The following is a 13,320-nucleotide window of genomic DNA, read 5'->3' on the forward strand; positions in this document are numbered from 1 at the left end:
CAATACATATAATAAAACAGTAAAAAAAAATAGTATATTTTCAATTAAAATATTTATTACGATGAAGAAATACGTGTGGTATCCGAGCATGAATTAGAAAAAAAAAATCTGTCTGTTTGAATGTTGGTTTGTACACGCTAATCTACGGAACTACTGAACGGATTCATATGAAACTTTTTTGTTCTTGTATAGCTCTTATGCCTGCCTTATAGCGTATAAATTATTTTGGAATCTGAAACAGCTGGTACCGAACCATAACAACTCAGCTAAACTATAGCAACTATCGAAATGACGGCTTACCAAGAGTTGTTCAACCAGATAAGCATTCTCTGTTGGCGAATAAAAATTGAACATCAGGAACACCTGATGCAGAACCTTTATAGACCAGCTAAATCATCAGAATAATGGAAATGTCGTCTTAACAAAAGTTGTTCAACCTGATGAGCATGATCTATTTGACGAAAAAAAATGTTAGATCTGGATCATGTGATGTGGAAACCAAAGGGACCAGCGGCTCTGTAATATGTAAAGATTGGTTATCTAATATTTTTTAAAATTAAACCTAAGATTAACATTTTGGAAATCTTAACACAACGGACAAAATATTTTACTTAATATTTTTATAGGAACGCACATAGGTTTATTCATACAAGCCATAAACCTAGAGGAGTCAAGTTGCAATAAAAGTACGCAAGCAGAATTAGATTTGAAATAAGGTCAAAAATAAATACCTACATCAGCAAACTTGATGTGAAATAGATACATATAATACGTTTAGAGAGTTGATGGTTGAATCGGTGAGGTGGGTTAAAATGCGTGCTGCGCTGCAAAGTACATGTTAAATCCCACCTCGGCCATGTACCAAAGACCATTTTCGAAGATATTACATTTGAATGCTAACCGATGCTCTTACGGCGAGCGAAAACACCATGAGAAAACTGAATGTGTAACCATGGATTCGATACGGGTTAGGTTTACATGCAAAGGTTGCGGAGGTCAGATAGGAGTCGTTTCGTGTAAAAACCTGACTCACGTGTAGGATCTATGGTCAAAGGTATACCCCGGGCTCCTTTCCATAGTGGTGAGAATGCAACCGGGACTAAAGACTGCGATTCAAATAGTGACAACTCTCTAGCCCATCGCATACAAGAAGAATGCCATGTTTATTTACCTTACCCTTGTTGAGACTTTTTCTCAAATTCTGTTTTTCATCAGTAGTTGATAAGGTATACCTACATAAAATCTGAGATATTCCTACACATTCCATGAACGTTAGTCGCTCATACTGGAAGCAATTAGATCGGTCCACTGGTTTCTCGGAAACGTACCTACTGCCCTGAGATACGCGTCGACCCCTTTTGATACAAAAAGCGAGAGACCAGAAAACGTATCTACAAAAAGGAACGTAGATCATGAATCATTATTCATCAACATCCAACGAATCTTTGCTCCTCGCATGACAATTTTTTCCATGTTTCTGGTTAGGCCGGACATGCAGCTAATCATTGCCAAATATTTTAGGGGTAAATTGAAATCGACGCGTGATCAGTGATCACCTTAGAATTACCAATAAGGATTATTCTATCTCTTTCCCATAAGTATCGTAAAAGGCGCCTAAGGGAATAAATACATTCATCTAGCCGACAGGCACGTATGCTGATCCGCTCAAGAAGAAGAATATAATATGTGCCAGCTGAAATCAAGAGAACTATTCTCTTTCTTAACTTGGGATTTAATTCAACCAGTCACTATTTGACGTTCAAGCTGGACGTGGCCTGCAAGTATTTTCGACACTGTTGGCTCTGCGTACCTACCTCCCAAAAGGGTTTTCTTGCTACCGCTCCACTTTATCTCAACGCTAGAAACAGGGAGACTACAACATACGTTCGTGAAAAAACTTTCAGATGTCGCTAGAAATTAAAGGGGTCACATCTGTACCCCAATATTTTGAGCAAGCCACGACCCCTGTGAGCCGGGCGGTTTCCGTCGCCCGATGTTCACAAAGCCTCCTTGTCATCTATCTTATCATATAAATTTTTGCGACTAATGAGACCAATAAACATATCAGGATTATGTAATTATACTCGAGAAATAATAAAGGATAAATGATTGATTGCCTGCATGTGATGTTGCCGACTGATAGCTTACAAGCATCCGTTAGCAGTTAGGTTATCACTTAAATTGAAAAATTATTTCAAAAATAGTTATAGGTGTTTTGTAAATGATAAAAAATATTGATGAACGCGCGACAGAATCATAATATAAAATTAATTAATACCAATCTTAGTACTTAAATAAGTTTCTAAGTAAGAAAGTACTAAATTTTGACCATAGTTCGGTTTTTACCCTCCACTAGTAGTAAGTATGGTTTTGAGGGTAAGAAACTCGGAGTAAGACATGTTTGAATAAGGTATGATGATGACTTTGATCTCGTTACTACACAAAAACTCAAAAGGTCCTTTCAAATTTCGAATGTCTAAGCATGGATGAAGCTATTTTGAATATTTTTGGGAAGTTATGTAAAAGTTAAAAGTCGAAAGGTTTAAAATTACGAATTTTAAAATTATTAAATTAATTTGAATAATTTACTTTACTTCTGTGCAAGTGTGCATCCTATGACGAAAACCAGTTCCGAGATTTGTGGGCTAGAAACAAAAACAAGAACTGAAATGATTTTGTTATGATTTCGTAATGAAGCATCAGAGCTGTATCATAAGATTGAGTGCAAATGAGCCGCGAGGCGCGTGCGCATGAGACTCGGATTTCACAGCGCGGCCCGACCCCTACCGACAAGCCTGCATATCGGGTGATCAGCCATTGGGGTTCCACCGGCTTAGGATTCGAGAACCTTTTTAAATTTAAATCGCTTTATATCATGTTACTAGAGGCCGCCCGCGACTTCGTCCGCATGGAAACCCTATCAATCCCGCGGGAACTCTGGGATAAAAAGTAGCCTATGTGTTATTCTGGGTCTTCAGCTACCTACATACCAAATTTCATGGTAATCGGTTCAGTAGTTTTTGCGTGAAAGAGTAACAAACATCCATACAAACTTTCGCCTTTATAATAGTAGTAGGATAAGTAATATTAAACTCTAACTCTCGTTATTTCCTTTCATCCCTTTATTAGAAAATTTTCTTAATTAGCTAGTCTAGCCAGTAGACTAACTCCATTACCACAATGCCATATTAGAATTATTGTTATACTCAAAAAAATTAAAAGTGTAATTGTCAACCAATACAAATACTATAAATAAAAGATACAAAATAGTTTTATATTTTTAATGAAAATACCTACCTAAGTCAAATTGTATCTATATAAATTTTTGCTAGTTTATCATAAACTACAAAAAATTATCTTTATTTTACTTGATCTTTATTTTACCATTTACGGAACCTTGCCGTTGATTTTTGGTTCTAGTTCGAGTTTCGAGCTTCACCACATGAGATATTAATTACGGGGGCGGTGGGTAGCATGCTCAATTTTACGCTTTAATCTTCACTTTTTGCTAGGTACATGGGCACCAATAAAGCCGTTCCTTCTATTTCGCTGAAATTCAGCATAAAGATATACGTACTTATTTATAAAAAACGAATCGGAATAACATCCGCTTCAGAAGATTTTGGGTGATTTATGTGAAAGCGTGACTGTATCAGTCAGAATACAGGGTGTCTGGTAAATCGCATTACATATTGAAAGGGGGCACTCAGTACGTATCTTATTATCGTTCCAAATAATATAAAGTTTAAATTTACCGGTTTATCGAACAAAAACAAAAATCGCGAATTCAAACGACACGCGGAGTGGCGGTGCAGCCGCCGTCTCGCAAGTTATGCATAGACCTTCTGAGATTTTCTACACTATTTTGATAATACTATTTATACTAGTGAGAATTTTGTTAATTTTATAATATAAAAACATGTTCATGATTTATTACTTAGGTACTTAAAGTGAGTTATAAAAATTTGTATCTTTCAAAATAGTAAGGAATGACCCCTGGTAGTAAGGAATGAATTAGGGTTACCAAGCGTCCAGTTGAATCCGGACACTGTCAGGCTTTTTGGTAACCTGTCTGCTCACAATTTACGGCGTCCGACCTGTTTTTAGGATTTTAATATTGCGGACAGAGACATAGAATGGACACAAGTTTACAGGTTTTCGTAGGAATTACAATACAAATAGACTACTAAAAAACCTTATTTTGCCGAGCAAAGTCATGAGCAGGATATTTTACCAACCACCCCAACGTCTCAAGATATTAAAAACAAAAAAGAATATCGAGAGGTTTATGGGATGAGAAAATGAATGAATATGTCGCAAAAGATGATATGCGTGTAAAATGGTTAAGACCGGAGAAAGTGGTAAGAGAGAAATAGGAAAGGTCGAAAGTGCAAATGGGAACATGCCAAGATGAGAGTGAGAAAATGAATGAATATGAGAAAATAAATTAATCTTTAAGGGAGTGTAGCAAATTGATGACTCACGCAACCGGAGGTTCAGGAGTGGATATAGGTAAGTAGTGGTAAGTCAGGTTGTAAAAAACCGTCTGCCCATCGCAACGTCACTAGGATGGATGGTTAACTATGATCCAGTGGCCGGAACCTACTGGAATATTTAGCAATCACACTGATGTTTCTATATCAGAAAAGAGTTGTTGGTTATGTAGGCACTTACATGTTGAACTCTAACTTATGGATCTTGGAACGGGCACGCTTTATAGTCTGATTCTGCACACCAACCAACGTTTTTATATTTACTCTATTACAAAATAAAATACATTATTCGTATCGCCATCTTATTAAATGAAATTAAAATCAACCATATTGTACCTAATCGTGATTGTTCAGGCCTGCACATTGTAACGGGATTATCGGACACATTCACAAGTAGCGTAATGGCGTCCATCGCAGTCAAGTGGCATCGAGACAACCGTGTGAATACAGACATAGATCTACATAGACACCGCCAGTTCACTTTACACATTTGTACAAAAACCGAAAGTAAGAAGATATTCTGTTTCTATAAAATAAACAGGGAGAATTTAAGCTTATTAAGATGATCTTATGTCCACCAAATTTTTGGAAGTTTAATAGTGAGTCAATATCTTTAGATAATAAAGTAAATTCCACTTAACGAAAGAGTTTCGCGAAAACGTATTTTCGTCATACCTATTGAAAAAGACACCCTTTTGTCCCGCGGGGTCTAGCAAGATCTATGTCAGTGCGTGTGAAGATGCTCTTTGCATCAGATACCGACCTGTAAGGCGATACGCCTGCGTCTGGTGCATATGAGAAATCAGATCTACGGCCGAAGCTAACATGTGTGGAATCTCTTCTCGTTTGTCTATAGGCCCTACTTCATGATATGTTGAAGTAAGCAATGTCTTATTAGTTTTGTTATTTCATTTGACTGTAAACAGAAATCCTACATACCTACATACCCTAAATCTTTCCTCTTTCCTTGAGGGGTAGGTAAAGACTCCAATTTTATTATTATTCAAATTTCTATGGTGGAATGGCAACGAATAGGTGAACTAAGTATTTCGCATTCCTCGCATAATGTACATACCACCAAAGTAACTAAGTAAGTAAGTAATTACTTTAGGTGTATGGACTTTACGTTATGTACGGGACTATACTTTCGAAGATCATACGATTAAAAACAACTTCTATTGTACTTAGTTAAATTTTTAACACAGCTTACAGTGTAGGTATGCTGTTATACTGACGTGGTATCTAAAAAACATATTTTTCCCAGCTACTTCTGTTCCCATGAAGATAATAAAAGTCAATCAGGGGAAAGGCTTGTATACAAGGGATTTTTCTTGTAAAGTGATGAGTTTGCAACCTCATTACTCAAACATTCATCTCCATTATTAAGACATCCTGCTATACGCGCCCTTTCAGTTTTTCAAAAACTGTTGGCTCTATCTACCCTGAATGGGATATGGATATAGTAATATATATGTGTAAGCATAATATGCAATTTAATCAAGAATACGGGGTTCGAACATCAAAAATTGAAGTTTCGTCATAAAACACTTCGTAGAACCCACATAGGTATGTAAGTACTTACCACCATGGTCTTTTCTTAGGTAGGTGCGCTATAAGGCGCACTAGTTGCCACACTCTCCCGGGTGAATACCCAGGAGGCAGTCCGTAAAATGGATTTGCCCTTCAAGCACAAAAAAAAGGTGCGCTGTTAGGACCCGTGTCTGCTCGCCAGGCACGGGAAGCCGTGGGTGGTTACTTGGTCTTCTAGGTACCTATGTCTGTACTCTAACTGTACCATTCAACATATTGGTAATGGATTAACTGTGGCGAGATGCTTACTTAAAAAATGACACTCAATTCACATCACAATAGTGATAGAGGGGCCGGAAGTGGGCAGGAAACGACTAGGTAATAAAAATTTAAGAATGGTAACATTATTTCAACGTCACTTTTGACATTGTCATGTGTCATTTCATGTCGTGTCAATACATTTTGTCAGACAGATGGAGTTGTCAGTTGTCATGAAAGTAATCCAGAAATGATAACAGTTCAATCGTTTCGTAGTGAATAATTTTCTTTATTTTAAGATATATTATCAGATGGAATTGGATGATAATTTACCTCTACATAGTCTTTAAACGCGGTATTAATGGCCAAACTACCGAATGGCTGGGTTCAGCTGGTAAGTCATTTTTGTAAGTTGTTTTGATCGTCCTTTCATAAATATCAATTCATCGCTCTCCGTATTTTTTACATATATAGGTATATTGTCTGACTTCTTTGAACTCTTAAATTGGATGAAATTGCCCAATTGAATAACCATGTACCGATACATAGTTGAGATCTTCGTGAAGGGTGCGGCTGAGTGAATATTGCGAAACTTTTGCATTGACGGTATGGGCTTTATTTTAGGAGGTAGTAAAACTCGACATTAGTACTAGCTAACTAATGTCCTCATTCTAAGATTAGCATATAACAAATTTTAATATGTTTAACATAGTTTACTCGCTTTCAAAACCTTGACAATATGTTGCCCCTTTTCTTAGTTGAATTATGGAAATCAATTTAGCCATACAAGATAACATTACCTTTGAATCTTTTCACGATTGCTCTGTTTAAGTTTCATAAGTCTGTTCATGGGAATATCGACAAATAAATTAGTTTAAAATCTTTTCATACAAAATACATAATTGTTCTGTGCATAATAATAATTTTAGTCATTGATTTATTTGTAGTGCACAAGATCAAGCTTTGGTCTTAGTTTTTTATGAGATTTTCATGTTACAGGTACCTTTCTGAGGGCTTCCAAGTTATAATAGAGAAGTCGAAAGAAGCAAAATGCTCTCTAAAAGATGTCCAATTGCGTTTCTTGTGCCCTGATGACCTTGAAGAGGTAAACATTTTTTATTATTCTATACTTAAAAGGTAAAATGAAGATATGTAAAATTATCCTAGTGTGTTTAACAATGGCCACATTGAATTGTGTGGATTTTCAATTAAGGTATTCTTATTTTAAGCTCTGAAAAATACAAATACATCTAACCCACTTAAAACATAAAATCACAACTTCTTGCTTTTGAAATCTAAGACAGATTTGTTTTTGAAATACCTAATGAATAAAAATTCAAATCACTTTTTTTATTTATAAAATTACGTGCTTACAATTTGTTTTGATGTGCTTTTGCATTACTACAAAAACTAAAGAGTGGAATAAGAAGATTGCAATTACAACAATAGGTACAATAAAATGTGTTTTTTATTGTACCTCACTAGATAAACAATTAAATGATATGTTTTCTTTTATTTTAGGTGAGATCTCTATGCAGAGATTGGTTTCCAATAGAGTACCCACAATCTTGGTATGAGGACATCACTTCATCAGAGAGATTCTTTGCCCTCGCTGCTGTTTACAAGTCACAAATCATCGGCCTCATAGTAGCTGAGATCAAGCCTTATCTAAAATTGAATGCGGAGGACAGAGGGATATTGTCAAGATGGTTTGCATCAAAAGACACACTTGTTGCCTACATACTATCTTTGGGTAAATTATATTTCAACATTTAATTACATGAACAGTTTGTTATCATTCTTGTTAATGATATGAAATATCTTTCCTTTTACACATGCCAGGAAAGATTTTTACATTTATATAACATAACATCATGTCCATCCTTTATGAGGTAGACATGGCCAACAGTCAAGGCAGATCAGCTATTTAAATAAATTCAATCTAATTTTTTGGCCACTAAATGAAAAACATAAGTCTTTGTCTACAGAGTAATTAACTCTTCAGCTAAGTATATTTAACACGCTAATAATGCTTTAAATAAATAAAATGACGAAACTAACTACAAAATTTTGACATTTTACATGTAATCGAATTTCAATGTTTCATTTCCTTGGACCGCTGACTTACACTATCCAGGATGGTGGTTATTGGCGCATCCATTTTGGGATTGGGAATTTATTTAAGGCAACAACTGGTTTTGTATAAGTTGATTGATGATTTTTTTTTGAGAATAATGCTATTGCTTGTAATTGTCACAATCTGAATCTCATCTATCATCATTAAGCTATCCATCTGAATATAGCCTTTTACTCTTTTGGGGAAAATGGTTGCTCTGTCTACATGTGATCAAGATGTAATATTTATATGTTTGTATTTACTTGGTGTTTTTAGGTGTAGTCCACTCGTACCGTCGTTCGGGCGTGGCGACCATGCTGCTCGACGTGCTAATCAACCACCTCTCCGGCCCGGTGCCGCAGCCCCCGCATCAACACAGGGTCAAGGCTATATTCCTACATGTACTCACAACTAACTCAGAAGCTATATTCTTCTATGAAAAAAGAAGGTAAGGATTATTCCTAACTGTAAATACTTACTGCATACTTAAAAAATAATTTGGATCTGAAGTTACATATGAATTGTTAACTTTCAGGACTGTTTATAAGTACTCTATTTTTGCAAACTGTTTTTTTAACTGAAAGAATATTTTTTTTTAATTTGGGCGATTTTAACAACTCTCTATAACTGCACCAAAAATGCAATATAATAAGTGACATAAAAATTATTAACGAATTGTTTACCAACGTTTCAGATTCAGACTACACTCGTTCCTACCGTATTACTACCTAATAAAAGGCCGCTGCAAAGACGGCTTCACGTACGTGTACTACCTGAACGGGGGTCACGCGCCGTGGGGGCTTTACGACTACGTGAAGTTCGTGGCGCGGGCGGCGTGGCGCGGCGGCGGCCTGTACCCGTGGCTGTGGAGCAAGCTGCGGCCGGCTCTTACCATCGTATGGCACAGGTAGTCCACCTAAATACATTTTTGTTCCGGCCGTAGTGTCACCCGTCTTCAGCTGACAAATTGGGATACATCTCGGAACTGATGAATTTGTGGCACTCTTTGTTTATGGTTTTTTTTTGTTTTGTTTGATAAATTAAAGGTTCTGGCTAAATCTTTGAAGTGTTAAGCTTCCTTGGGTAGATTTTTCCAAATTAAGGAGAAATGTTGATTATGTAAACGAAAGCATTTTCGTAATTTTTGGTAGCATGACACGTGACATTTTGTACAACGCACTAAATGTGACACATTATGTTTATTATTAAAGCAGACTACTTTTAAAGAAATATTTTTTATGAATAATTTAGTTTACAACATGTGTTTACAGATCAATCGCGTTTCGATGTCGGTCGTACGTTAACGATGCGTAGCAGCCGTATACAATAGGTACTATGATTAAAAAGCGTGCTGTGTTGTTTGGCTTCATCATTAGCATGTACAAAATAGTTTACTTTATGAATTGGTAACTCAAAAACAGATTAGTTGCATTTTAAACAGGTTTCTATTCGATTCGGCGGATTCTGACAATTGTGATAAGTAATAATAATAACTCTTTACAAAAAAACCATAGACCCATAAACAGATATACAACATTTATTAACACACATTGGATGCCTTCACCAGAAGTGCTTTGTAAAGATTTGATAACATGGTATTATAGGTTGATGCGTGACACTTTTTTAGATGCTGAACTCATTGAATTGTTTACGTCATCGAGTGTTTCATTAATAAGATTACTAATAAACATTAACATATGCACTGAAATATGTTAATATAAAACCTTTCAAATTCTTTAAATACTCTATCGTCAATTATAACGTAAATTTTCTTTAGCCAGACTTCCTTAAAATTTCCCAATTGTAATCAAATTATATTCAGCTGAAAATGAATACGTCAGTTATCGTAACTTAAAAATGTTGTGGCAAAATTTCAAAACTCCGACAAATTTGACTAACTTGGCAATGTTTGGTATAAAGAAATGCATGGTTACTCTTTGACTGTTAGATATTACAGCTTAGTATAATAGGAAATATTATACTGAAATTATATGTAGTGTTTAGCACAAAATGTTTTATAATTACCTCATCGTAAAGATTCATTATGTCAATACAAATCGCTACCGCAAAGTATTGCTGTCAGTCTGGTCATACGATGGAAGAAATTGAATGACTCATCATGCGGCCACAAATGACACAATTTGTCATGGAACTAACCCGTTTTATGTTAATTATTATAGTTGTTAAGTTTAATTATTATGATTCTGTTAGCACGTTATCTAAAATAACCGTTAATTTATTGGTCGACGTTGTTATTTATATGTGCAAGCAGATTTTTATTGTATTTTTTTTATTGTTATTGATGTTTCATTACAAAATCCATAACATATTTAACAGTAGTCAAAACGAACGCTTTTTAACAAATTTTTTTCCAGGAATTAAAATATTACGTAGAGAGGCAGTCATAGTGATAGTCGCGAGAGAATTTTGAAAAATGTGATTTTATTTTATTACAATGCAGTACTAAGATATTTTTGAACAAATTGATACCAAGCTAATTTGACACAACAAGAGTGGATATAATATTAATTACCTTTTCAGTCGAATTTCATAGTGACAGTCTATGTAAATCGTTTAGATCTCCTACCAAGGGCTTTTAATTAAGTTCATGCTCTTATATTGACAATTTAGCTTGAAGTGAAACTGACAATGTTGTTTGTGATAATTTTGTGTATCCAAAGCTTTAAATTAAAAACATATTGTAATTTTCATAAGTACGAATTAAAATTGTATTTTGGGTTAATATGTATAATGTTCGTTTGACATTTCGACGATGGCATTATTTGCTGTAAAATTATGTACAGTATTGTGTGCCATGATTACTGCCAAGAAATAAAAGTAAGGTGCCTGTGTGTTCAGAATAATATGTAATATTATGAATAAATAAATACTTATGTCTCTTAATATATGTATATCGAAATGAAACTATTCGTGCCGTTATTTGAAAGTATAATTTTTATATTAAAACGATGTACAAGTTAAAAATAATCCTTTGGCTCAATTCATATTCTCATAAATTATTATTTTGTAATATTTTTTACCCCAAAATATATCCAAACATCCTATGTGAATTAAGGTCCTGAAAAGAGGCAGGTGTGTGGTAGTAGATAGGAATATAGAGAACATTACCCTGGACAATAGCTAGTGTTAACACAAAGAAAGAAACGCTTATATTGAGCACTTGCTACAGAAGGCTAAATCTGAACCAACCGCGCCTTTACAATTCCCACGCACGTGACAAATCCCAGTGCAAAGGCCTGGCGAAGTTACTCATTGTAAACCAAAGTGTATTCTATTATTTTTACTGAATATATTTATGTTTGCTCCTTTTATAAGTATTACTTATTTTAAGTATTTTTTTTTTCAATGAGTATCTGTTACCTACTTTTTTGGACCAAATTATTTTTTGTGTATTCCTCAAAAGTATGAAATGAAAATTTTGTCTCTTGTGATATTTTAATAAGAATTTGATTATTTTTGTGAGTAAATAATCTTTTTACGGATAATGTACATTTGAAAATAGTAGATTGTTTAAAATTATAAATTACGAATTGATTATTTTTCTCAGTAATCTTATGACACCAGCACTTCGTGACATTTAATATATTTGTGTTATAATGTAAATTTTATATTTTACACCTTAGTAACTCATGGAAAGTAATTTTAGCTTTCAAATAAATATAATTGTTGACTATTATTCAGTTTTCTTTATTAGTTCTCCGTATCCATTTACAAATAGATGTCGGGTCTTTTTTTATTAAAACTGGTTTGTGTTCCATTTCTGTTCTGATGTAATCGCTTTATTCAAATTGCACTATTAGATCTTGTTTTTCTTTTCTAGATTTAAAACCTTAATCTCAATAAGTGGACAAAGGGTAATTAAATAGTCGTAATAAAGGAATAGGGGAAAAACATAATTCATAACAATTTCAGAAATCTTTTAATTTTAATAATTGCTTTTTTTCTTCAACTATGCTGTACAAACTATATCGCTTAAATTAGAATTAGCAATTAATAATTGCACGTAAAAAAACTTAACAAATAGGTACCTTCAACTTTTCGATTGGAATGAACGATTATTACATTAAGTAACATATTTTTTACAATATTTATAATCTCCTACGAAATGAAAATCTATATCAACAAGCAGTCACAATCGCCCAATGATATGTTAAAATTATTTTTATTATGTTATTGCGCTCTAAGTATTAACGAACTTATATCATAGTATTCTTCTAGTGACGGGGCGAGGCCATCTGATTTTCTCACGGCGAGAGTCGCGAGGCGTCATTTTATTGCATGAGGCAAATGTTGTCGAGTAGCGATAGCCACCTGCTGCTTACGACACGAGATTATCTCGCTCTTGTGCACCACCTCTGTGATTCTGTCCTTTGAAATCTTTCAGGCGGATTGGCGAAGATTCACTACCTGAGTCGCCCTAAAAAATGAAATTACACCCACTGTATTAATTGACAATGTCGTTAGTATAATCTATGCGTCACATCTTTGATAAGTGGTATTATGTTACCACGCTGAAACGCAAGTTAACGCAATGAAGGAAAGTAAGTCAATCGTAACACGCAGAATATTTTTTTTTTAATTACTTGACATACCTACCAATGCTTGTCGTATATTTTATACTTGGAAGAATAAATGATTTAATATATTTTTAATGCATTAGAGTAGTTATCCTACATATGAATTAGTCATAATAAGTAAGTATAGGCTGGTTGTATAAATAAAGTTATAACATAGGTCCTTACATTAGCGCCCAGAGAAGTGGTGTCCTGCAGCAGCAGCTCGCTGTCAGTCCCGCGGGACTCCTTGTTCTTGAGGATGGAGCGCGAACGAGAGTCCTCACGTTTGTTACCATTTTTACCTACAAATACCGAAGTGATATATTATAGACAATCCTTTTGCGCT

At 34.7% G+C, this 13,320-nt stretch overlaps 2 protein-coding genes across 6 annotated transcripts in view; one reads left to right on the forward strand and one right to left on the reverse strand.

Moving 5' to 3' along the window:
• Positions 1 to 6,503: 6,503 nt before the first annotated feature.
• LOC106135180 (N-alpha-acetyltransferase 60) lies at positions 6,504 to 12,094 on the forward strand. Its single transcript, XM_013335409.2, has 5 exons — positions 6,504 to 6,675; positions 7,281 to 7,386; positions 7,803 to 8,034; positions 8,674 to 8,845; positions 9,092 to 12,094. The coding sequence occupies exons 1-5, from the start codon at positions 6,659 to 6,661 to the stop codon at positions 9,306 to 9,308; spliced, it is 744 nt and encodes a 247-aa protein (XP_013190863.1). The 5' UTR covers positions 6,504 to 6,658; the 3' UTR covers positions 9,309 to 12,094.
• Positions 12,095 to 12,366: 272 nt separating this feature from the next.
• Positions 12,367 to 13,320, reverse strand: part of LOC106135140 (potassium voltage-gated channel protein Shab) — a 44,804-nt gene continuing 43,850 nt past the window's right edge. For all 5 annotated transcript variants that reach the window (XM_060946616.1, XM_060946615.1, XM_060946611.1 and 2 more), the window contains 2 exons: positions 13,161 to 13,276; positions 12,367 to 12,835 (listed from right to left, as the gene is read on the reverse strand). In XM_060946616.1, the coding sequence (XP_060802599.1) occupies positions 12,737 to 12,835; positions 13,161 to 13,276 (215 nt within the window). In that variant the 3' untranslated portion in view covers positions 12,367 to 12,736. The remainder of the gene's footprint in view (positions 12,836 to 13,160; positions 13,277 to 13,320) is intronic.

Source organism: Amyelois transitella, chromosome 11 (assembly GCF_032362555.1).
Source record: "Amyelois transitella isolate CPQ chromosome 11, ilAmyTran1.1, whole genome shotgun sequence".
In the NCBI taxonomy this organism is placed as follows: Eukaryota; Metazoa; Arthropoda; class Insecta; order Lepidoptera; family Pyralidae; genus Amyelois; species Amyelois transitella.